At 41.8% G+C, this 25,273-nt stretch overlaps 1 protein-coding gene across 1 annotated transcript in view; it reads right to left on the bottom strand.

The window, feature by feature from the left end:
• The window catches only part of LOC106589202 (calcineurin-like phosphoesterase domain containing 1), a 53,130-nt gene extending 28,797 nt beyond the window's left edge, over positions 1-24,333 (bottom strand). Inside the window, 5 exon segments of the mRNA XM_014178924.1 lie at positions 5,829-5,833; positions 23,455-23,572; positions 23,575-23,624; positions 23,626-23,665; positions 24,315-24,333. Of these exon segments, the coding sequence (XP_014034399.1) occupies positions 5,829-5,833; positions 23,455-23,572; positions 23,575-23,624; positions 23,626-23,665; positions 24,315-24,333 (232 nt within the window).
• Between the last annotated feature and the right edge of the window lie 940 nt (positions 24,334-25,273).

Below are 25,273 nucleotides of genomic sequence, written 5' to 3'. Positions count from 1 at the left end.
GAGTTTCCTGGCCATGGACCCAAAATATCAATGTTTTGTTCCCCGAGCCACTTAGTTATCACTTTTGCCTTATGGCAAGGTGTTCCATCATGCTGGAAAAGGCATTGTTCATCACCAAACTGTTCCTGGATGGTTGGGAGAAGTTTCTCTCGGAGGATGTGTTGGTACCATTCTTTAGTCATGGCTGTGTTCTTAGGCAAAATTGTGAGTGAGCCCACTCCCTTGGCTGAGAAGCAACCCCACACATGAATGGTCTCAGGATGCTTTACTGTTGGCATGACACAGGACTGATGGTAGAGCTCACCTTGTCTTCTCCAGACAAGCTTTTTTCCGGATGCCCCAAACAATCGGAAAGGGGATTCATCAGAGAAAATGACTTTACCCCAGTCCTCAGCAGTCCAATCCCTGTACCTTTTGTAGAATATAAGTCTGTCCCTGATGTTTTTCCTGGAGAGAAGTGGCTTCTTTGCTGCCCTTCTTCACAACAGGCCATCCTCCAAAAGTCTTTGCCTCACTGTGCGTGCAGATGCACTCCCACCTGCCTGCTGCCATTCCTGAGCAAGCTCTGTATTGGTGGTGCCCCGATCCCGAAGCTGAAACAACTTTAGGAGACGGTCCTGGCGCTTGATGGACTTTCTTGGGCGCCCTGAAGCCTTCTTCACAACAATTGAACCACTCTCCTTGAAGTTCTTGATGATCCGATAAATGGTTGATTTAGGTGCAATCTCACTGGCAGCAATATCCTTGCCTGTGAAGCCCTTTTTTGTGCAAAGCAATGATGACGGCACGTGTTTCCTTGCAGGTAACCATGGTTGAGGAAGGAAGAACAATGATTCCAAGCACCACCCTCCTTTTGAAGCTTCCAGTCTGTTATTCAAATTCAATCAGCATGACAGAGTGATCTCCAGCCTTGTCCTCGTCAACACTCACATCTGTGTTTACGAGAGAATCACTGACATGATGTCAGCTGGTCCTTTTGTGGCAGGGCTGAAATGCAGTGGAAATGTTTTTTGGGGATTCAGTTCATTTGCATGGCAAAGAGGGACTTTGCAATTAATTGCAATTCATCTGATCATAACATTCTGGAGTATATGCAAATTGCCATCATACAAACTGAGGCAGCAGACTTTGTGAAAATTAATTTTTGTGTCATTCTCCAAACTTTTGGCCAGGACTGTATATGGCCCAGGAGACCTGTAAACAGTAGCAATAAAAAGTGATTGAGTAGGCTGCATAGATTTCATGACTAGAAGCTCAAAAGACAGTCTTTTTTATTGTAAATTGAAATTTGCTGTCATAAATGTTAGCAACACCTCCGCCTTTGCGGGATGCGAGGGGATATGGTCACTAGTGTAACCAGGAGGAGAGGCTTAGTTTAACACAGTAAATTCATCAGGCTTGTGCCATGTTTCAGTCAGGCCAATCACATCAAGATTATTATCAGTGAATAGTTCATTGACTATAACTGCCTTGGAAGTGAGGGATCTAACATTAAGTAACCCTATTTGAGATGTGAGACATCACAATCTCTTTCAATAATGATAGGAATGGAGGAGGTCTTTATTCCAGAGATATTGCTATGGGGAACGCCACCATGTTTTGTTTTGCTCAACCTAGATCGAGGCACAGACACGGTTTCTTGGGGATAGCTGAGCTGACTACACTGACTGTGCTAGTGGCAGACTCCACTAATCTGTCAGGCTGGCTAACAGCCTGCTGCTTGGCCTGCACCCTATCTCATTGTGGAGTTAGATTAGAGTAGACAACATGGCTCACATCATTGGCTGTGTGTGTGTGTGTGTGTGTGTGTGTGTGTGTGTGTGTGTGTGTGTGTGTGTGTGTGTGTGTGTGTGTGTGTGTGTGTGTGTGTGTGTGTGTGTGTGTGTGTGTGTGTGTGTGTGTGTGTGTGTGTGTGTGTGTGTGTGTGTTATATTACTATACTGTACATCTCAGGGCTCTAAAGGGACAAGGGTATGAGCACAGATAGAACAACGAGACAGATATTTCACTGGATGTATAAATGTGAAGCATCCGGTTGGCGTTTCCACTCACTACCAAATACGGTAGTGAGAGGAAGCCTACTGGCGGACAATGGGAGAAGAGGGAACAAGATGAATTTTGGCCGACATTCTGCAAATTTTCTCATCGATTAAACATTTGATCGCAATACAGTTTTCTGTTCCCAAAACTAAAATCTGTTATGAATGGAGTGAACTAAGTTTTGTAGACTTTATCTTTTGCAAAAGTTTTTAAAAACCCTGCTGTTTAGGAGTGCAAAGGCGAATTGAGTTATTGCGCATACACACTTCACAGAGTAGGCGTTCCCTAACGGAAATATGCAGATGTATACTAGAATGCACCAATAGGATATCACAATGCGTACTTGTTTCTGCCCACCTCCTTGCTTGTTCTGCCCACTATGACTAATTTGTTCCCATTGGAAACGACAAGCTGTGGTCTATCTTAGTTTAGTTATAAAAATCTGTGGTATGAGTGTGATAGTTAAAGGCTCAGCGCAGTCAAAAACATGATTTCCTCTATTTGATGCATATATTTCCACACTAAGGTTGTAATAATACTGTGAAATAGTAAAAATTATGATAATACCCTTTTAGCGTAAAAGCTGTTTTAAAATAACATCTGGAATTTTTACCTGTTTTGGTGGGATGGAGTTTTGGTCTGCCTGGTGACATCACCAGGTGGTAATTTAGTTAATAGACCAATAAGAAAGAGTTACAAATCTCTCTGCCAATAACAGGTCGTTTTCCGTTATCCTCTCCCCACTTAGACCACTCAAGCAAGATTTTTTCCTAGCAAACTTCTTGCTTAAGACATTGCTCTTGCTAAGAAGCTATTTTTGTTAATTAAAATAAATAAATAATTGAAAACAATCACAGTAAGGAACTTAAATGTTACCCAGAAATTATTTGATATTGAGATAAAGGCAGTTGCATTGGGCCTTTAACACTTCCATACCCTAGGCTCTAGTATATCACTGTACTAGTTAAACAGCTTGGCAAACATTAGTGCGGATGAGTTGAATAACTTCCTCTTGATATTATTTTTATAAGAGCTTGACAGCAGAACCTGACATCATTCTTTAAATCTTACACAATCTGTTCCTGAATAGAAGTGTTGAACGTTTGCACTCAGGCTAGAATGAATGGTGGCCAGTGCTTGAGAGAAAAAATATCTGAGTTCAAAAAGTACTCGCACTCAATCCACAAAAAAAAAAAGGAAGCCGAAATGCAAAAATATATTTAATGTAATCCATGCTCTAAAGAATGCAAACGGAGAAAGTGCAACGTGCCAAACAAAAAAAACTGCATACATTTGGGCTTTTACGCCTTCATCAGTGCTATACAAACTAATTAAGAGGAGACACATACTTAAGACAGGTGCAGGTAACGAGACACACAGGTGCGTCTTCTTAAGTATGTGTCTCCTCTTAATTAGTTTGTATAGCACTGATGAAGGCGTTAAAGCCCAAATGTATGCTGTTTTTTTCTTTAGCACTTTTTAGCACTTTGCACTTTAGCATTTTGTATTATTTTTGAGCATGGATTAAATTAAGTATATTTTTGCATCTCTGCCTCCTTGTTTTTTTTCCTCCTTCATGGTTTGTATAGAAGTGTTGAAAGTAATTTAATCCCTACAATCTTCCCTTTTAATTTGAGCAATGTAAGCAAAAAAAGCACTCAAACGACTCCTTATAAATGACAACAGCGGTTGAACATACAGTACTGGAGGAGAAATGTGGTCTGGCTGTCCATGCTGCTTTTAAATAAAATGGCATCATCAGCCATGAATCAAATCTCTGCATTCCTACCATACTAATTATACAAACTGATGAAGGCTGTACTGTACAGAACAGAAGGCTGTCATCAATAATTAAAAAGATGTACAGGCCCTATACGTAGTCTGAATTTATAATTAACACCAGAACATGTATGAACAAGTGTACGGAAGAGAGAGAGAGAGAGAGAGAGAGAGCATATAAGAGGTGATATAGGAGTGTATGATGCAAGGTGCTGTGTCCCAGGTCTTATCATGTTTTGTGAATCTTTAACTAGTGTTCTACAGGAAGTAGTGTGACCTGATGGTGTACAAGTACAGTAATTATCTTGTCACATTATAGAAAGGTTGGTTCCACTATAGACCATATACTATGGTAATGTGATGGTTATATTCATGTAAGCTGAAAACAGGTATAAGAGTTGTGAAAAAGTACTATTTAGCTACCTGCAATGTATTTACACAGTACTTACATAGGTATTACCCTGTAACTACTAGGGTAAAAATAGTACGTTCAGTAAAGTGGTACTGAAGGGGTGAGGAAGGAAGTTGGCCTGTCCAGATAAGAGATGAGATACTCTCCTTCAAAAGTTAGTTACCCTTGTCTCGAACCCTATAATCCAATAACAACCGGCCCTGATTGGTGTATCACTGCCAATAGCGAGTGAGTGCATTGATTATTCCAGTTACTGTACTGTGTTCCTCCTTTGTCCTCCTCACTATGACTCATCAAGAAGTAAACCTGTTGATACACTAATCCCATCTCTTCCTGCTGTGAGGGCTGTGTTGCACAGCTAAATCTGGGCTGTGCTCAATAAGCACAAAACAGAAGGAAACCACTTCCTACCTGCTAGTGTTGAGCGATTAACCGAAATGTTCATTTTCATTTTTTAAATGACCAATATTGACCAATATCAGTTCAATTATTTTAAATCCATTTCATTTTTTCTTCTTTTTTCTGTGAGCTCAATGCACACATTGCACAGTTTCTCTAGAAATTAATCAGATCCAGCCCGAACAGTGCAATGTAGTAGGGAGTTCTAGTTTCCAACAAGGAAATATACTACATAGTTAAGCTCATAAAACGTGGTAATTAACTACAATGATCATAATCCTTTGAGCATCTACTTGTCCGGTCTGCGTTTCTTTTACGCCTGCTATGGAAGAGACAGAAGAATGCATGATCATGAGGTGATATAGAGAGCAGTTGTTGCTTCATGAGGTACACTATATATACAAAAGTATGTGGAACACCCCTTCAAATTAGTGGATTCAGCTATTTCAGCCACACCCATTAATGGCAGGTGTATAAACTCGAGCACACAGCCATGCAATCTCCAAAGACAAACATTGCCAGTAGAATGGCCTTACTGAAGAGCTCAGCAACTTTAAACGTGGCACCATCATAGGATGCCACCTTTCTAACAAGTCAGCTCATCAAATTTCTGCCCTCAGCTGCAAAGTGGTAGGCCACACAAGCTCACAGAACGGGACTGCAGTGCTGAAGCACAGCGTGTAAAAATCGTCTGTCCTCGGTTGCAAAACTCACTACCGAGTTCCAAACTGTAAGCACAAGGGCTTTTGGAAGTAACGTCAGCACAAGAACTGATCATCAGGAGCTTCATAAAATGGGTTTTCATGGCCAAGCAGCCGCACACAAGCCTAAGATCACCATGCGTCGGCTGGAGTGGTGTAAAGCTCACCACCATTAGACTCTGGAGCAGTGGAAACGCATTCTCTGGAGTGATGAATCACAACCTCTACCCCATCGAACACTTTTGGGATGAATACCGATCAGTGCCCGACCTCAGTAATGATCTTGTGGCTGAATGTAAGCAAGTCCCAACAGCAATGTTCTAACATCTAGTGGAAAGCCTTCCTAGACATCAATGCATGAAGTGAAAATATGTTTTTAATGGAAGTTAAGATTCTCTCCTAAATAAAGTTTAAACCAAGTTAAATTACTAAAATTAAAGGCTTGTTTGGGAGTGACCCCAGACCCCTGGGAGGCCTTCTGCAGCTGGCCCTCTAACCAGGCCTCCTGGACGTCTCTCAGGTCCGGGCAGGCCGACACACCAAAGAACACCTGGGTTGGCATTACAGTATAGGTTAATGTTATTTAGATAATGTCGTTATCAAGCTTTATGTATGCAGCACATTTCAGACATGGAATGCAACGCAATGTGCTTCACAGGAAAAAACAAATAAAAAACAATCAAATTTTTACTACACAACAAACATAAGAGGATAAAAAAAACTAAAGAATAACAATAAAAACTGAACGACTAAAAAGCACACTAAGATCTCTTTCAATTTCCACAGTTTTGGCCCCTTCAATTTCTCTGGCAGGCTATTCCAGAGGCTGGGGTCATAGTAACTAAAGGCTGCCTCTCCATGCCTCTTTGTCCTAGGCTTTGGGATTGTTAAAAGACCAGTGCCAGAGGACCTGAGGGACCTACTGGGTACATAACTTTAAACCATGTCTGACATGTATTGGGGTGCACAATTGTGGATTGATTTAAAAACCCATAGAAGAATCTTAAAATGAATTCTAAAACTCATAGGCAGCCAGTGCAGAGACCTTAAAACCGGTGTCGTGTGCTCTCCGTCTGGTCTTGGTCAGTACCTGTGCTGCAGCACTCTGTATATTCTGCAGTTGACCAATGGCTTTCCTGGGTAGACCAGACAGGAAAGCATTACAGTAGTCAAGCCTGCTTGTAATAAAATCATGGATGAGTCTCTCTGTATCAGCCTGAGAGAGAAACAGCCGCACAATCGAAATTGAGTTCAGAATCTATAATGACACCTAGGTTTTTTACCTGTTCAGAGCATCATTTGTGTGACTGTCCTTGTCTATCCGTTTTTTGTTACTTGTCATGTTTTGTGTTATTTGTGGACCCCAGGAAGAGTAGCTGCTGCTTCTGCAAAAGCTACTGGGGATCCAAAATAAATAAACAAAACAGCAGTAGCCTAATTCACATTGGATTAAAGTGTTAGGTAAGGGGTGGCACTCTGTCCCTACCATTCATGCTACAGGCCAATTGTTTCTATCCGGGTCAAAATGACCAGTGTTTGTACAAAACCCTTACAGTCCCTTATATAATCTCCTTCTACAGTATGTTTTCATCTCACTCTAGCCACCCACCCAGAAGCTGAAGTAGTCGTCTCCCCAGGCATTGCAGAACTGGGCTGCAGTCTCCGGGGTGGGTGTGTTACCCAGGTCATGGTTCTCACTGACAAACACCAGAGGGATGGAGGGGTCTGTACCCCTCAGAGCCACCTTCAAGTCCCGCGCCTGCCCCTCCCGGGAACGTGGTGCCTGCATGGGGGAGAGAGGACACACTCACTGTTAGGGGTCAGTAAGTGGCGACCTGTGGGCTAGAAAAAGCCCAAGCCTGCCTTTTATCCGGCTTGAGAATTGGTGGTATTATTTTTAACTTCCAATGTAGTTTTTTTTCCATTTAAAGTTTGGATGGATATTATGGCCCCCTGCCTGTTCACAACATTCATTACCATCCACATATTAAAAACGGAGAAATTGAACTAAGTGAATATATCTGCTCTGTGAATAAAGTAAGGAGAAAGAGTAAAATAATTATATTTATAATTTACAATCAAACAAACCCATCAATGCATAGCAAAGTATTTCTTCCTTCCTTTCTTCCGGTTTTTATTTTTTCCATTTAAGTAATTATTTTACTGCCCTACTTTTGGAGATAAAAATTCCTTAGAAGTTTGGATAGGGTTGGTTTCATAAGACAAGAGCATTTCCGGCAATACGAATTGTGCTTGAAGTAGAGAATAATAGTTTAGTAAAAAAATTTAAAAGATAAAAAAACAAAGTGACTTTTACCATCCCTGCTATAATTAAGGGAACCTTTCTATATTCCGACACACACACACACACACACACACACACACACACACACACACACACACACACACACACACACACACACACACACACACACACACACACACACACACACACACACACACACACACACAAAGAAATGGGAAAATTAGGATAGCTCCTTCTGTCATTTTAATCTGGTGCTTGTATTCCCCATTCAAGCAGCTGTGGTGTCTGTACTGTATCAATGCCTGCATGCATTGGCTTTATTAACATTTGGGGATCCTCGTGGGGTAGGGAGCCCAATCAGCCCATATGTCCTGCAGAAAGGAATGGACGAGCAGCTAATTATCTGATGACTGATGTGGAGACCGGAGAGACTAAACCAAATCAGAGAGCCATCTGGACTAATAGTTACAATACACTAACATGATTTAGACGAGAGGAACATTTATCGTATAGAGCAACAAAATCAGTCAAGTAAGAAAGAATAACAATCAAATGAGGTACAACGACTGCCAACTGACTGCTGATTGCTGCTGTGAACAACGGGGACAATACAGGGAGTCTGGTCTGAGGCTTTCAACAATTTGTGTCATTATGTTAAATACAACTAGTAAATAAATGCTTCTGTCCTCTAAAATACATTTTCAAAACAATACTACAATTATAAAAAAAGGAGCCCTCACATACAGACACATATAGACATACAGGCTACTGTTGTTAGATCCACCACACTACACCATACAAGGCTACTGTTGTTAGAGCCACCACACTACACCATACAAGGCTACTGTTGTTAGATCCACCACACTACACCACACAAGGCTACTGCTGTTAGATCCACCACACTACATCATACAGGCTACTGTTGTTAGATCCACCACACTACACCATACAAGGCTACTGCTGTTAGATCCACCACACTACATCATACAAGGCTACTGTTGTTAGATCCACCACACTACACCATACAAGGCTACTGTTGTTAGATCCACCACACTACACCATACAAGGCTACTGTTGTTAGATCCACCACACTACACCATACAAGGCTACTGTTGTTAGATCCACCACACTACACCATACAAGGCTACTGTTGTTAGATCCACCACACTACACCACACAAGGCTACTGTTGTTAGATCCACCACACTACACCATACAAGGCTACTGTTGTTAGATCCACCACACTACACCATACAAGGCTACGGTTGTTAGATCCACCACACTACACCATACAAGGCTACGGCTGTTAGATCCACCACACTACACCATACAAGGCTACGGCTGTTAGATCCACCACACTACACCATACAAGGCTACGGCTGTTAGATCCACCACACTACACCATACAAGGCTACTGTTGTTAGATCCACCACACTACACCATACAAGGCTACGGCTGTTAGATCCACCACACTACACCATACAAGGCTACTGTTGTTAGATCCACCACACTACACCATACAAGGCTACTGTTGTTAGATCCACCACACTACACCATAAAAGGCTACTGTTAGATCCATCACACTACACCATACAAGGCTACGGCTGTTAGATCCACCACACTACACCATACAAGCATTAGCTTAATGACACGTCCATGAATCAGCAGCCCCAAACCTGCTCAGCTGCAGGTCCTGACAGAGATCATTGCGGCGCGGTCAGCATTTTTCATGCAGCAGTTGGGAACGGGCGGTCAGACAGACAATTTTGGGATGAAAATATTTTTGTTGTCCTGCAGATTATTTGGAAACAGTCAACTTTGTGATCGGAATGCGTTAGCCTAGGCCTACTTATTCTATTGAAAGCACATCTTTATCACATTATTCACACGCTGCTTCTAGTTAAGTAGCTTACCTCTACTCTCCTAGTTGTGCGTGCAAGATCAAGTAAACCTAGTATATGTGTGGTCTAAATGAAATAGAGTAGGCTGCCTATGCGTGGGCGGAGAATGTCGTGGCAGTTATCTTTCCAAGGGCATGTAATTAAATAGGATGAGTCTATAGTTTACTATAGTGTCTATAACTAAATATTGTTAATGGAAAGAAGTGGAGGGCACTCAACCAACGTGAGTTGAGGTGCAATCCATTTTTTTTAATCATAATTTAAAAGGAAAAGGTGCAACGCCAGCATAGGCTACCCAGGGAGATCGTTCAAGATTGACATCGAAATTGAGGACGTTGGGAAATGCAGTGAGCGCTATTGCATCAAGTAGAATTGAGTTTTGCTAGGGCATTGTGGAGGTGGGTGTTGGAGGGAGTGGCGGTTGGGCATAATTCCATGACGCTGGATGACTCTGGATCAACAATGATTGTGTTCACCATTCAGAATGAGTGCCTAAACTTAACCCTGAATTAAGTTCTAAATTTGACGTTTGGAGAAATGGAACGATACAGAGCAGCAGGAGCAACAGAAACACTTTTAAATTTGACCTTTTGGAGAACGTTTATGAACTATGTCTAACTGCAGTGAGACTGTGAGAACTTGTTAGCGTGTGGTCTCAATTAAATAGAGTAGTCTAGCCTATGCATGGGCAGATAAGCACCTGGCAGTTATTTTTCCAAGGAAATGTACTTCTTAAATATGATTAGGCTATAATTTACTACATTGCTTTGAAAAAAATATTGATCACCCATATTTGTCTTTGTCTGAAAATCGCCACACTCCTTAAACGTAGCTCAAGAGAAAGTGCAAGTCTCTCCAACTCTGCTCTCTTCAAACTACGTCAAGCCTATTGGCTGATATAGCCCAGTAATACCGATAGCCTAATATATTGGGCCACGTGAGAATCTCTGGTAATTTCAACTATTAGGTTACTTTTGTGCATTTGTATATTGCATATAGGGTGCAAAATTGCTGGGACCATGCCTGGCAAGTGAGCTGTGTCACATACGCCTAAAATAACATTGTGGTACTGCGGTTGGGTTCAGGTCCAGTTCTTGTGGTAGGTAGCGGGTGGGAGTACTCAGGTAAAGACAGTTTCAGGCTGGATATTCAATGGATATTCGCGCTTTCAAACCGCAATAGCTTTCAAATCACTTGAGCCACTGACTCCAAATAAGTGTCATGTTGTGTTGGAAACATTGCCCACAACATTGAACAGGTCTTATTTTCACCATTTGGACCTTAATTCACTTTGCAAAGCTAATAAACGCGGAAATGTGAGCAGCATTTTGTATTCCTAGTTGAATTAGTTAGGGAGTGTAAACAAAGTACAAACTTTTGTAAATGTTCTAATTTCAATAGCTCCTTGGTCATGTGACCTACTGGACTCAAATAAGGTTCAGAATGTCCACTGACTACCCTTCTATATTGCACACTCTTAAGTTTGTCCATTTTCATCTCACACATTTTCACATTAATTTTTCAAACTTTCTAATTTCAATAGCTCCTTGGTCATGTGACCTACTGACTTCCAACAAGGTGCAGCATGTACACTCAGTGGGCCTACACATTGCACACCCTTTAGTTTGTCCATTTGCATCTCACACAATTTTACATTAATTTTTAAAACTTGCTCATTTCAATAGTTCCTTGGTCATGTGACCTACTGACCTCAAACAAGGTTCAGAATGTCCACTGACTACACTTCTATATTGCACACACTTTAGTTTGTCCATTTTCATCTCACACATTTTTACATGACATTTTTTTAACTTCTAATTACAATAACATCTTGGTCATGTGACCTACTGACCTCAAACAAGGTACAGCGGTTCCTCCTTTAAAAGTTGCGAGCTTGCACCGTGGGACTTAGAGGTACCCAGCGTCACGGCTTCATTGCTCCAGACCACCACAAGGGGGAGTTAGAGCACTAATTATGCATTTTGGTCCCAAGGTATTTACAGTGCCTTGCGAAAGTATTCGGCCCCCTTGAACTTTTCGACCTTTTGCCACATTTCAGGCTTCAAACATAAAGATATAAAACTGTAATTTTTTGTGAAGAATCAACAACAAGTGGGACACAATTATGAAGTGGAACGAAATTTATTGGATATTTCAAACTTTTTTAACAAATAAAAAACTGAAAAATTGGCCGTGCAAAATTATTCAGCCCCCTTAAGTTAATACTTTGTAGCGCCACCTTTTGCTGCGATTACAGCTGTAAGTCGCTTGGGGTATGTCTCTATCAGTTTTGCACATCGAGAGACTGAAATTTTTGCCCATTCCTCCTTGCAAAACAGCTCGAGCTCAGTGAGGTTGGATGGAGAGCGTTTGTGAACAGCAGTTTTCAGTTCTTTCCACAGATTCTCGATTGGATTCAGGTCTGGACTTTGACTTGGCCATTCTAACACCTGGATATGTTTATTTGTGAACCATTCCATTGTAGATTTTGCTTTATGTTTTGGATCATTGTCTTGTTGGAAGACAAATCTCCGTCCCAGTCTCAGGTCTTTTGCAGACTCCATCAGGTTTTCTTCCAGAATGGTCCTGTATTTGGCTCCATCCATCTTCCCATCAATTTTAACCATCTTCCCTGCCCCTGCTGAAGAAAAGCAGGCCCAAACCATGATGCTGCCACCACCATGTTTGACAGTGGGGATGGTGTTCAGGGTGATGAGCTGTGTTGCTTTTACGCCAAACATAACGTTTTGCATTGTTGCCAAAAAGTTCGATTTTGGTTTCATCTGACCAGAGCATCTCCCAGGTGGCTAGTGGCAAACTTTAAACGACACTTTTTATGGATATCTTTAAGAAATGGCTTTCTTCTTGCCACTCTTCCATAAAGGCCAGATTTGTGCAGTATACGACTGATTGTTGTCCTATGGACAGAGTCTCCCACCTCAGCTCTAGATCTCTGCAGTTCATCCAGAGTGATCATGGGCCTCTTGGCTGCATCTCTGATCAGTCTTCTCCTTGTATGAGCTGAAAGTTTAGAGGGACGGCCGGGTCTTCGTAGATTTGCAGTGGTCTGATACTCCTTCCATTTCAATATTATCGCTTGCACAGTGTTCCTTGGGATGTTTAAAGCTTGGGAAATCTTTTTGTATCCAAATCCGGCTTTAAACTTCTCCACAACAGTATCTCGGACCTGCCAGGTGTGTTCCTTGTTCTTCATGTGTGTACATTCTGAACCTTGTTTGAAGTCAATAGGTCACATGACCAAGGAGCTATTGAAATTAGAAAGTTAAACAAATTAATGTGAAAATTAATGTAAAACCGTGTGAGATGAAAATGGACAAACTAAAGGGTGTGCAATATAGAAGGGTCGTCAGTGGACATTCTCACCCTTGTTTGAGGTCAGTAGGTCACATGACCAAGGAGCTATTGAAATTAGAAACATTGAAAATTAATGTAAAAACATGTGAGATGAAAATTGACAAACTAAAGGGTGTGCAACATAGAAGTGTCACAGATCCCTCTGGAACTTTCATTGCGCACACCTGGCCCCTATTCCCACTGATTGTATTTGTATATATTCGTGCCCTTGTGGATTGCGCAGATGATTACGGGTCTCATCCCGTGTGCTAATCATCGTGCGTGTGTGTTATTTATTCAAGGTACTTCTCGCTCTTTTGTTTGGGTTTCAACGCTGTGTTTCTGTTACGTGTTTGTTTGGTCTTCGTCCCCGTGACTTTACATGGCACTCCGTAATTTGGGTGGAATAAAAAACCCTATTACACATTTTTGCGCCTGTCTCCCGAATCATTCATGCCAACGTGACAAGAAGGGTAGTCAGTGGACATTCTGAACTTTGTTTGAGGTCAGTAGGTCACATGACCAAGGGGCTATTGAAATTCAAAAATGTAAATAAATAACTTAAAATAGTGCGAGATGTAAATCGACAAAAAAAAAGTGTGTGCAATGTGTGCCTATGCCATCGGGTTAGCTATAACCAGTTTGGAAAGTTTTAGGAGTAATGGTTAAAGAACTATTGAAATGTGAAAAATTTGATTTGTCACTATGTTGACGGTCCCTAACTACTGTTGGTTGACATAAGGGAAACTACAGGTGAATATCCGTCAAATATCCAACCTGAATCTGTCTTTACCTCAGTGGTGGGAGTCAGACAGAAAGCCAGAGGGCAGGTGTGATATGAAAAGTTGCGGGATGAATAAATCAGTTCCGTGCAGCTGTAGCTCCAGTCCTGCTACAGTTATACCTCATCAATCTGCATTTGGGACAAGTCAATACCACGGTAGCAGAGTGAAGATGACACTAAGATTTTTCACATTAGGGTACTAGGGGGTAACCAGCCGCCCCTAACAACAGTGTCTAATTGCTGACACAAAAAAAAGCAATGTTTAGAAAAAAATGTGTATCTGAATGAAGGTCATGCTTTGGCGAATAAACTATAAAGGTACATAAATGTCTATTTAATCAGTTTTATTTAGAAATTCTTAAGTAAGTAATACTTCAAATCTAAGTCTAGTTGTCATATTTTAATTATTTAAATCAAATTTGGGGGAAAATGGTGTTGCACATGTCACTATTAATATCTGCACTATGAGGAGATTTGATGTAAAGTGCCTCTTTTTAACTCACAGGCACATTCATTTTCTTTGTTCTTTCTTTGTTGTTCCTTTTCCTTACAATCCATTATGTACAATTGCACTAAATATCTATTTGAATAATGCAATATTTTAAATCCCAGCAGCCATTAAAATGACATTCAGGAGAAAAAGGTTTTCAGAAGTTGTTTAATTCATTAAAACATATATTCATTGGAATATGATATTGGAATGGAATATAACTAATAACATTAAAAAACATTGGAATATAACATTTAATAACAATAAAACATAACTTAACTAATTCAGTGTAACATTGATGTTGCATCTCTTATGCTCTGCTATTGCACAATTCTAATTTGTACCTAGGTTTTTAAATGAATATATCTCCAGTAAAATTGTAGCACAACTCATGAGCCCACCTCCTGCACTGCTCACACCTAATCCAGTCTCCACCTGTGACTGAAAACAGCTCCTCACAGAAAATACATTATTTGGTGGCTGATGTGGCTTGTGCTGCAACAACCTTCTTTGAGACAACTTTTATTTGAAGAACCTGCATCATTTCTCTCTTCTTGTTGATGTTTCTGTCGAGCCTTTTCCTCCAGCAACCTTTTGTAAGGTGAGGCTGTCAGTACAGCCACAGACTCTGCCTTCCTCTTCCTCGGCCTCGACTCCTGGAGCCTCGGCCTCAGGGACAACTCCAATAGAACTGCTGCAGCTGTTGGTTGTTGGTTTAAGCAAAAACAAACAAACAACAAGAACACATGAGTATTGGTACAATAAACACTTCTAACAGTCTTTTTAATTTTCTTACCAACATTTGGACACGGGTAGGCTGCAGGGTGGAGGTTGTGGCGGAGGTAGATGTGGTGGAGGTAGAGGTTTTGGCGTTAGAGCTGGTGGCAGTGGAGGTAGAGCTAGTGATGGTGCCGGTAGAGGTGGCGGCGGTAGAGCTGGTGGCCATATCGGTAGAGGTGGCAGCGGTGGCAGTAGAGCACTGTGGTTGAATGAATTCTTTGCATTGAAAATAAACAACAAAAACAATACATCGGTGTTAGTACAATAAACACTTTCTACCAAGTACATGCTGCTTCTGCAACTTTTCGTTAATTTTGATTACTTTTTCTTACCGGCAATGGGCCCCTCTATAACCTCAGCGGACACAAAGTCCTTCTTCTTCTGTGAAGATGTCCTTCTCCAAAGGCCACAGCCCACTGGCCCGGAAGCCCTCCACTCTGGCCAACTTGTTATAGGCCTTTGCGAAGAGGCCAGCCGTTTGGTATATACCTATCGTTTTCCCATGATGGGTCGTCATACACTGATCTGTTGTAAAAGGCCTTCAGACCCTTGAAGACAGTACGGTCTAACAGCTGCATCTTGTGGCTGCAGAGTGATGTGAGTCACTCCCTGGCTTCTTACACTTACATTTTTGTCATTTAGCAGATGCTCTTATCCAGAGCGACTTACAGTAGTGAATACATACATTTCATTTTTTTTTTTTTGTACTGGTCCCCCGTGGGAATCGAACCCACAACCCTGGCGTTGCACACACCATGCTGGCATTGCAAACACCATGCTCTACCAACTGAGCCACAGGGAAGACTTGCCATCAGAACAGCCTCCAGGTCTAATGGGGGGGATGCCCATCGGGGATGAGGATGTGGGGTTCCTCAGGGATTAAACCAACACTATGGGTGAAGTGGTGGAGCCAGACGACAAAGATGATCCTGTCGACCCAGCCTGAGTCACTCACCCTTCCAACGGACCCTGGAGGTGCTCCAACCAGCAGCTGTTCTTTCATCCTCTTCCGGGGGAAGATGAAGAGGGGCAGTGCATACTGCCCCGCTGCACTGATAGCACAAATTACTGTGACTGTGAAGCCCCTCTCTGCGCTGGTCATCCGTGCAACCTGTTTTGCTCCCTGGGTGGCCACCACAGGCAATGGTTTCTGGACACTTTGTATTCCCATCTCATCCATGTTCCAAATCTTCATTGGCCCAACATCCCTGACGCTGTTTAAAAGAACTGGTCAAGCTTAAGCTCATTAAAGCCCACGGCCCTCACAAGACCGGTTGCTTACAGTACTCGAACTGATAGTTGAGAGTTGCGCTTCATAAAGCCACTGCACCAATCTACCCCTGCATACCCCGTTCCTTTGCTGAACCTGTGCTTGATTCCCATCCTCTCTGTCAGATCGAAGGCGAGTCTTCTCACGTCGCATGATGTTAGGCCAAGTAGGGCTCTTTCCATTTGTTGAATGTGGTTGACAAGGTCACTTTCATACGTGGAAGAGAAGGCTGGCACCCCACCCATTTGGCTGAAGCCTGGGTTTTTCACCTTTCCTCTGTGGTGCTGTAGGGTTCTTGGTGGAATGTTGAACACCCTGGCAGCCTCCTTTAAGGTCCGCCAATTTTCTACTGCCTTCAGGGCATGCTGTATCACCTCAGAGCCATAGCTTCCACGGTCTGTTTTCTTCTTGTATGTTCTCATCTGCAAATAAAAACAGGAAATTATTTTAGGAACTGTAAGGAACTGACCCCTAATCTAACAGATGGCCCCTAACCCTAACTACCCCACACAGGACTGTGTAACTTAAGACAAGTCGGTTTCTTTCAAACCACCTGACTCAAAGTATTATTATTAACCTGCAGAGGGAAGAGGTGCCAATTCAAAAGCCCTCTCTTAAAAACATAGCTTGTTATCAAGCTATATGACATAACATTTTGTGTAAAATAGCTAAAAGGCTATAAAGTAAGATTAACTGTAAAGCTATCAGTCACTAGTGGAAACATTTACAACTGCTATTAAGTTATGTTATATCTTTTTATGTATCTTACTTCAGACGATCTTGTAGTAAGGTTGCTAGCTATCACTGCTAGCAGCATATGCTAACTAGCATTTACTGCTAGTGAGGTTGCTAGATAGCAGGTTAGCATAAAGTAGCACTAACTAAATGTCTAAATGACAGGTAGAAACACATTCATAACCATAAAGGGGTAACTAACCCCCAGGGGCCAGTTACCCACTAGTAGAGGGAGGCGAGTTGCCCCCAACACACTCATCCAACATATTACAACTTTACTCAAAAATGATCTACATTTTTCTGTCTAAACAAGTGGATTATTTATCTTAAGGCTTTCCTACTTGTATATACAGTTGAAGCCGTAAGTTTACTTACACCTTAGCCAAATACATTTAAACTCAGTTTTTCACTATTCCTGACATTTAATCTGAGTAAACATTCCCTAGGATCACCACTTATTTTAAGAATGTGAAATGTCAGAATAATAGTAGAGAGAATGATTTATTTCAGCTTTTATTTCCCTCCGACAAACCATCAAACAGGCAAAGCGCTAATAAAATAAAGTGGTGATCCTTACTGACCTAAAACAGGGAATTTTTACTAGGATTAAATGTCAGGAATTGTGAAAGACTGAGTTTAAATGTATTTGGCTAAGGTGTATGTAAACTTCCGACTTCAACTGTACCTTTATTTTAAGAATGTGAAATGTCAGAATAATAGTATTTATTTCAGCTTTTATTTCATTCATCACATTCCCAGTGGGTCAGAAGTTTACATACACTCAATTAGTATTTGGTAGCATTGCCTTTAAATTGTTTAACTTGGGTCAAATGTTTTGGGTAGCCTTCCGCAAGCTTCCCACAATAAATTGGCTGAATTTTGGCCCATTCCTCTTGACAGAGCTGGTGTAACTGAGTCAGGTTTGTAGGCCTCCTTGCTCACACATGCTTTTTCAGTTCTGCCCACAAATGTTCTATAGGATAGAGGTCAGGGCTTTGTGATGGCCACTCCAATACCGTGACTTTGTTGTCCTTAAGCCATTTTGCCACAACTTTGGAAGTTTGCTTGGGGTCATTGTCCATTTGGAAGACCCATTTGCGACCAAGCTTTAACTTCCTGACTGATGTCTTGAGATGTTGCTTCAATATATCCACATCATTTTCTTCCCTCATGATGACATCTATTTTGTGAAGTGCACCAGTCCCTCCTGCAGCAAAGCACCCACACAACATGATGCTGCCACTCCCGTGCTTCAGCTTGCAAGCCTCCCCCTTTTTCCTCCAAACATAACGATGGTCGTTATGGCCAAACAGTTCTATTTTTGTTTCATAAGAACAGAGGACATTTCTCCCAAAATTACAATCTTTGTCCCCATGTGCAGTTGCAAACAGTAGTCTGGCTGTTTTCTGGCGATTTTGGAGCAGTGGCTTCATCCTTGCTGAGCGGCCTTTCAGGTTATGTCGATATAGGACTCGTTTTACTGTGGATATAGATACTTTTGTACCTGTTTCCTCCAGCATCTTCACAAGGTCCTGTGCTGTTGTTCTGGGATTGATTTGCACTTTTCGCACCTCAGTACGTTCATCTCTAGGAGACAGAACGCGTCTCCTTCCTGAGCGGTATGACGGCTGCGTGGTCCCATGGTGTATATACTTGCGTACTATTGTTTGTATAGATGAACGTGGTACCTACAGGAGTTTGGAAATTGCTCCCAAGGATGTACCAGACTTGTGGAGGTCTACCATTTTTTTTCTGAGGTCTTGGCTGATTTCTGTTGGTTTTCCCATGATGTCAAGCAAAGAGGCACAGAGTTTGAAGGTAGGCCTTGAAATACATCCACAGGTACACCTCCAATTGACTCAAATGATGTCAATTAGCCTGTCAGAAGCTTCTAAACCCATGACATCATTTTCTGGAATTTTTCAAGCTGTTTAAAGGCACAGTCAACTTAGTGTATGTAAACTTCTGACCCACTGGAATTGTGATACAGTGAATGATACGTGAAATAATCTGTCTGTAAACAATTGTTGGAAAAATTACTTGTGTCATGCACAAAGTAGATGTCCTAACCGACTTGCCAAAACTATAGTTTGTTAACAAGAAATTTGTGGAGTGGTGGAAAAACGAGTTTTAAGGACTGCAACCTAAGTGTATGTGAACTTCTGACTTCAACTGTATAAATATTAAAAAAATCACAAAATTGTTTTGTTGAAATATATCCAAAAGTTTTGATGACACAGATTACATTTTTGGTTGAGCAAGAGCAGTGGCAGCCAGGGAAAGTGTTGGGGAAATAATTTGGTGACATCTTGTGGTCTTAATTTGAATTACAGGAGGGGGGGGCAGTTACCCCAGGGCGCTAGTTACCCGCCTAGTACCCTAAAATGTGAAATGATTACAAAGTTAAACAAACCATACAACTCTATGCACAATGACTACTTTTTTCAATTTCCACTGCAAATTTTACAAAAACATATTTAGGCTTACTTGAAGAACAATGCAGATGCAAAGATGGGTATCAGAATGACAGTTTGTGTTGTTTTAGTGCCGTCATTCTGTTACCAAACTTTGCATCTGCACTGTTCTAAAAAAAAATGAATGTGTAATACATTTTAAAGTGAAATATCGGAGTCTCAGCATTATTACCATGAAATTGCCCAACACGTCAACTGAGATTCATGAACCCCATTAAGGCATTGACAGCAACTGTAACCAAGAACCACATGTCTAGCTGTGATGCTGGTTTTCATCCACCCATTGATTTCTGATATTAAAGTTATGATATACTATGTGGACCACAAGAAGAGTAGCTGCTGCTTTTGCAGCGGCTAATGCGGATCCTAATAAATACCCCTAAATACCAAATATTGCAACGCTAAGGCCACTAGCTTCAATGATGGTATCATTTTATTTAGACAGCGAAAGGCACACTTTAATAGGCTGAGCTGAGCTCAGAGAATATCTGAGAAAGAAAGGATTTTGACAGGTCTGGATAAACACATTCCCATGGGACTCTGCTGAGAAAACTATAGTCCTGTACTGTATACCGCATCATTGGCTCAAGCATTTAGGAGATTGAAGGGTTCTCCAGCTGCTAGTCCATCAGTCTAGCCAAATACTGTATATAGCCTATGTATCCATATTTATCAGACTGCATACTTAACTTCATGTGCGTACAACCTTGCCCTTGAGAAAAAGTACAAAAATATGCATCACAATTAGTCTAAAAGATTAAAACTATATTAAACTGAATACATAATAGGCAATTCACAAGAGCTATAACAAAACAAGGGCACAGGCAGTATTACAAAGTACTGTATTGACTTCACTATGAATCAACTGAGCCAGCCAGTACATTCTGACACAGATGTACCAGAGACAGTTAGTTCTAACTCTTCTCTGTAGGGGTCCCCCCTCCATAGTCTCCTCTCTCCTCCACTCCTTTCCTCTCCGCTGTCCCCAAACCCCTCATAAGCCCATTAGAAGCTCTTCCCATTGGACGTCCCCATCAGCAAAACACACACACACAAACACACACACACACACACACGCTCACACACACGCACACTACGCCTCCTCACAGAGCCTGATTTCCCCACTCTCTCTCCTGTCCAAATGATGTGCTGCTGCTGCTCAATTCCACAGAGTCCCACTTTATCTGCCTTCAACTACAATTAGGAGGCTTCCGCATGGGTGGAGGGGGACTGTATGGCTCAGTTGGTATAGCGTGGTGCTTGCATCACCAGGATTGTGGGTTCAATTCCCGGGGCCACCCATACGTAAAATGTATGCACACATGACTGGATAAATGCATCTGCTAAATGGCATACAGCATATTATTATATTCTATACTACTGGGAGTCAGAGACTAACCTCACTCTTACCTTCCCCCATTCATGTGCTCTTCTGTCGTCCCCTAACCAACCCCTAAAGTCCTTTGTAGTGCTCATTAGGAGTGTGTTTAGTCCAGCATGTTGCTTTAATCTAATCATCCTTCCTTCTCTGAACGTTTCACGGCTCTTTATTCTCTGTGAGAGAAAAGTCCTTGATGGGTCTCTCCCTCAGTCTCTCCTGGGATGGGATTACATTTTAGTCATTTAGCAGACACTCTTATCCAGAGCGATTTACAGGAGCAATTAGGGTTAAGTGCCTTGCTCAAGGGCACTTCAAGGGATTTGAAAGAGCAACCTTTCGGTTACCGGCCCAATGCTCTTAACCACTAGGCTACTTTCCACCTTGGGATCACAGCGAGATCTGTCAATAATAGCAGCACGGAATGGGATGGTGACAGGGGATATGTTTCCTCTGACAGCTGCTAGTTAGGGAAGAAGACCTGTGGATTGCTGGAGTAGGGGGTCAGGGATGGGCATTTTCATTGGGCCCAGCATGGAGCCTTGTGGCACACCACAGGTAATTAACAAAGGTGATGGATGATCAAACTGCCAGTTGCTGAGTCTTTCAAGGCCATGTGTTTTCCTGATCACTACAGTGATAATGTACGGTGTTGAAGGATACAAGTAGAGAATTTAATTAATTATGTAGCCTTTCTCCCTTCGTGGTGACTGAAGAATGGTGAAATAAGAGATGTATTTTCACACAATAAAGTGAGGTATCCAAACAAGTTGGGAAGGGAGATGTTTACTCAAAGACACACCCAGCCAGGAGACATTTGGGGCCAATTTCCTGTCTTTCCCTGACAGCACTGTTTGTGGACAGGCAACTTCCTCTGGCCAGCAAAATACTTTTTTTCTGTTTGTAAATAAACACAAACAGTTTTTGGGGGATTTCAAATGTCATTTGGGGAGTGTTGTCTGGCGATACACCCCCCCCAGCAGTGGGAGCCGTGGAAACGGCTGTGCGTGTGACGGACGTAGCTTGTAATGCACCTGGCACACACAACCTGCTCAGGCTGCCTGACGGTAACTAAGAGAGACGGCAGGCCATTTAAAATGTCCCCAAACCCTGGGCGGTTAGACTATCACTATGCATTTGGTAGGGACATGTGAAATCACAGTGACCTATAAATGCAACTGATCAGGGAGGGAGGGACAAAGGAGAATGAGAGGGAATCGTGCCCGACTTAAACTGTACAGTCATGGAAAATATTAGTTACTTACCGAGCACTCAGAGGATTGTGCAGAAGTGGAATGTGTTTAATGTATAAATGTATCCATTATAGTGTTTGTCAGCAGAACGTACAGTACAAGGCAAATTGGAGGTCATTATTACTAAGCATGGACAAAAGGAGAGGAAGAGGGTAGCTCTGGGGTTATCTGTATGCACAGCATTTCTTATGTAAGCAGAAGTACGATTTTTTTCCCTGGTCATTTAGCTAAATGTGCATTCTGCAAAATGTGAACAAACTATACAGAAAAATGATACCTTTCTTTATAGTCTTAATAAAATCATGTTCATGAGAACTATATTGGACACGTATAGTATACATCCCAGAGAAGACAGACAGACAAGCCTGATGACTTCTGCAGATGCACATCTGAGCCAAATATTCCACAGATCCACCCTTGGAAGGCAAAGCACCCCACAGTCCCTAATTGTCAGGCAAAAGTAGTTCCATTGGGAAGCAGCACGTTGGCGTGCAACAATATTATCTCTGCAGTGGGTCTAGCATGACAATTCCTCTTACCCTGTTATCAAATTAGTCAGCTGGACATCAAACACTCACCAAGCTATAGCCGCTCACTTAATTACATTCACCACCAGCACCTGTTTCCCCGCTAATGCCTCTCAGACATACAGAGAACACCACTCAAACTTGTTCTCCTCTTTAAAACCACACAGGGAAGGATTGGGTTTTTCTGCATTTTTTCTTACATTGACAAATGGGAGTTTAGTTTTCCTTGAGGCCCAACAAACCTCTGCTCTGCTTTCTCCCAAGCCAGACTCAGATCTATTTGAGTAGATAAAACTAATCAATTTTCCAAGATCTACCATTTGGGAAAAATTTCCTAGAGGCAAGCTTCCCTCATATATTTTTTATAAAACATCACACATATACAGTAGTGGGAGGGAGTCTACTGCTAAGTCCGCCGGTATCAAGATGCGGCTCATTCTTCTGCCTCTCATAGAGAACATTCTGTAATGATTCCAAACGCTCTAACGTTCTCAAGAGTGCATACATTTAATCAGAACAATCTCAGTGGGGAAGGGGACTCCATGATTCATTATATAACAGCCATATTCCATTCCCTTTATAGACCCATATAATATCAGAGACTTTCAAACTGATTTATCAGAATGTCAGTAACAGTGCATCTGCATAGCTGCTGGACATAAAACTTTTATGGTCACACAACTGCAATGAAATGTGCCGTAGCAAAACTATACTCGTCCACTCCCAATTGTCGTTATGAATACAAACGATGGCATCATGTCAGGGACAGTGACTCAAAAAGGATCCCATCATTGTCAAAGCATGACTGGACTGCTCTCTTCTATACAGTATGTCTACCATATGAATACAGGTAATATCCTCATGTTCACACCTGTTAAGGCTCAGGTGTGTTTCCTTTGAACTTTGTCTTACCTGGCATGGACCATGTCCCCACACAGCACCATGAACTTGGGCCTGGGGCACAGCTTGTTGACGGCCTCCACAGCCTGCTGGGTCAGTTGGACCTCTTCGGCCCACGCGTCCCCTCCTCGTCACAGTCCCCCTCCCGCTAGGCCTTCATCAGACCCAGCTGGAGGTCTGCAAAAGATGAAGCAGAATGGACCTCTCCATTCCTTCTGCTCTCCTGGGAAGGTAGGAGGAGAGGAGAACAGGGGAGAGTCATGCCAGAGACATTTGATAAAAGATAGACTCAACATACGTTTTTTGACACCCAGTCTCTCCTCTGTTCGTGAAAGTAATGCCGGAGTTATAGTCCTAATAGCAGTATTCTTACAGAATACAGGACCCACAGGGGATTTTGTTCAAGCCCTTACTAATCAATTAATCATCAAGCCCTTGAATCGTTTAGTATTACTACTGTCTGTAACAAAAAGCCTACACACCCTGTGGGTCCAGGACCAGGAGTGGAGAACAACACTGATGTAACAGTTATTGTCATAGTCGTGTTTCCCCTCTCAATAAAGAAAACGGTTCAATAATTAGGCCTAACAGAACTATGGATATTGATGTGTGCATGGCAAAGTGTTTAAAATAATCTGGACATTACATAACGGGCCCATAACCTACAATAATCTCACTCAAATATTAATTTAAAAGGGCATTTGTTTTCACAGAGATAGGCGGGCATGCTGCGCCGCCAGTGAGTAGCAGTCGGGAGGACCTAAGACAGATCTAACATTGTTTTTAATGGATTGCCCTTGTTGCATGAAAATGGCCAGCAGAAACACACATCCACTGTTTGTACAATGTGTTAAGAGGAAGGACAAACAAACTCTCTAGTCTGGTCTGCATCCCTCATTCTGTTCTAGAAGCTCAAAAAGCTATACGCTGTGTATACACACATAGGACTACACACACACACACACACACACACACACACACACACACACACACACACATACACACACACACACACACACACGGCCGTACACAGCAGGACTTCCTTTCTCATCAGAATCTTCAATGTTTAACAAGCAGCAAATTAATGATGGTGAATCACAGTACTTGGAACAACAGAAAAGAGCTTTGTCTTTGGTCTTTGTATCTTCGTTTAGGAAATAATGGGGATCATTCCTTGCTTCTATGGTTAACAGTAAGGGCAATTCTGCTACATTTTGACCTCATATTCATTATCTCCAGCACCATACCAGTGTTTACAGAATGTGACAACAGCACGTTTCTATGATCTGTTGTTAAAACAATAAGAAGAAAGGTCCTAAAAAATGCTTCTCTGTGACTTCACATGGTAGAATTAAAAGTAAGGAAAACTGTGATTTTTAAAACCTGCAACAAGTTTCTAGCCAGAGGGAGGGTATTTTCTTGCTCCCCAAGTCACCACGAATGTCATAGTTTGGAAATCACTGGTTTAAAAATATTGTATATTTTGATGATGTCATCAGGTAAAACTTTTTTAATGTATATTCTTTCTACAAAAAGTATAAATATACCATTTTCATATATGTAGACTGGTATTGTGCTGGAGATAATGAAAATGAAGTTGAAAAGAGTTGGAATTGGCTTAAAACATCAGATTTATTAAACACAATACCAATTAGATGTCTTACTTGATGACTATAAATGCACAATCATGGCATGGGAAATAGCAGGGTATTTGGAGGGATCAAGGTTATGGCAATGTAATGTCTGCTTCCAACTCACACCCTGAAACACGTAGATCCCCTGAACGCAGCTCACTTTCCAGCTCACACTCAAACACCTAGATCCCCTGAAC

This window comes from Salmo salar, chromosome ssa28 (assembly GCF_905237065.1).
Source record: "Salmo salar chromosome ssa28, Ssal_v3.1, whole genome shotgun sequence".
NCBI classification, from domain to species: domain Eukaryota; kingdom Metazoa; phylum Chordata; class Actinopteri; order Salmoniformes; family Salmonidae; genus Salmo; species Salmo salar.
Note: the sequence above shows the minus strand (reverse complement) of the source record. Positions and strands in the feature narration are given on the sequence as shown.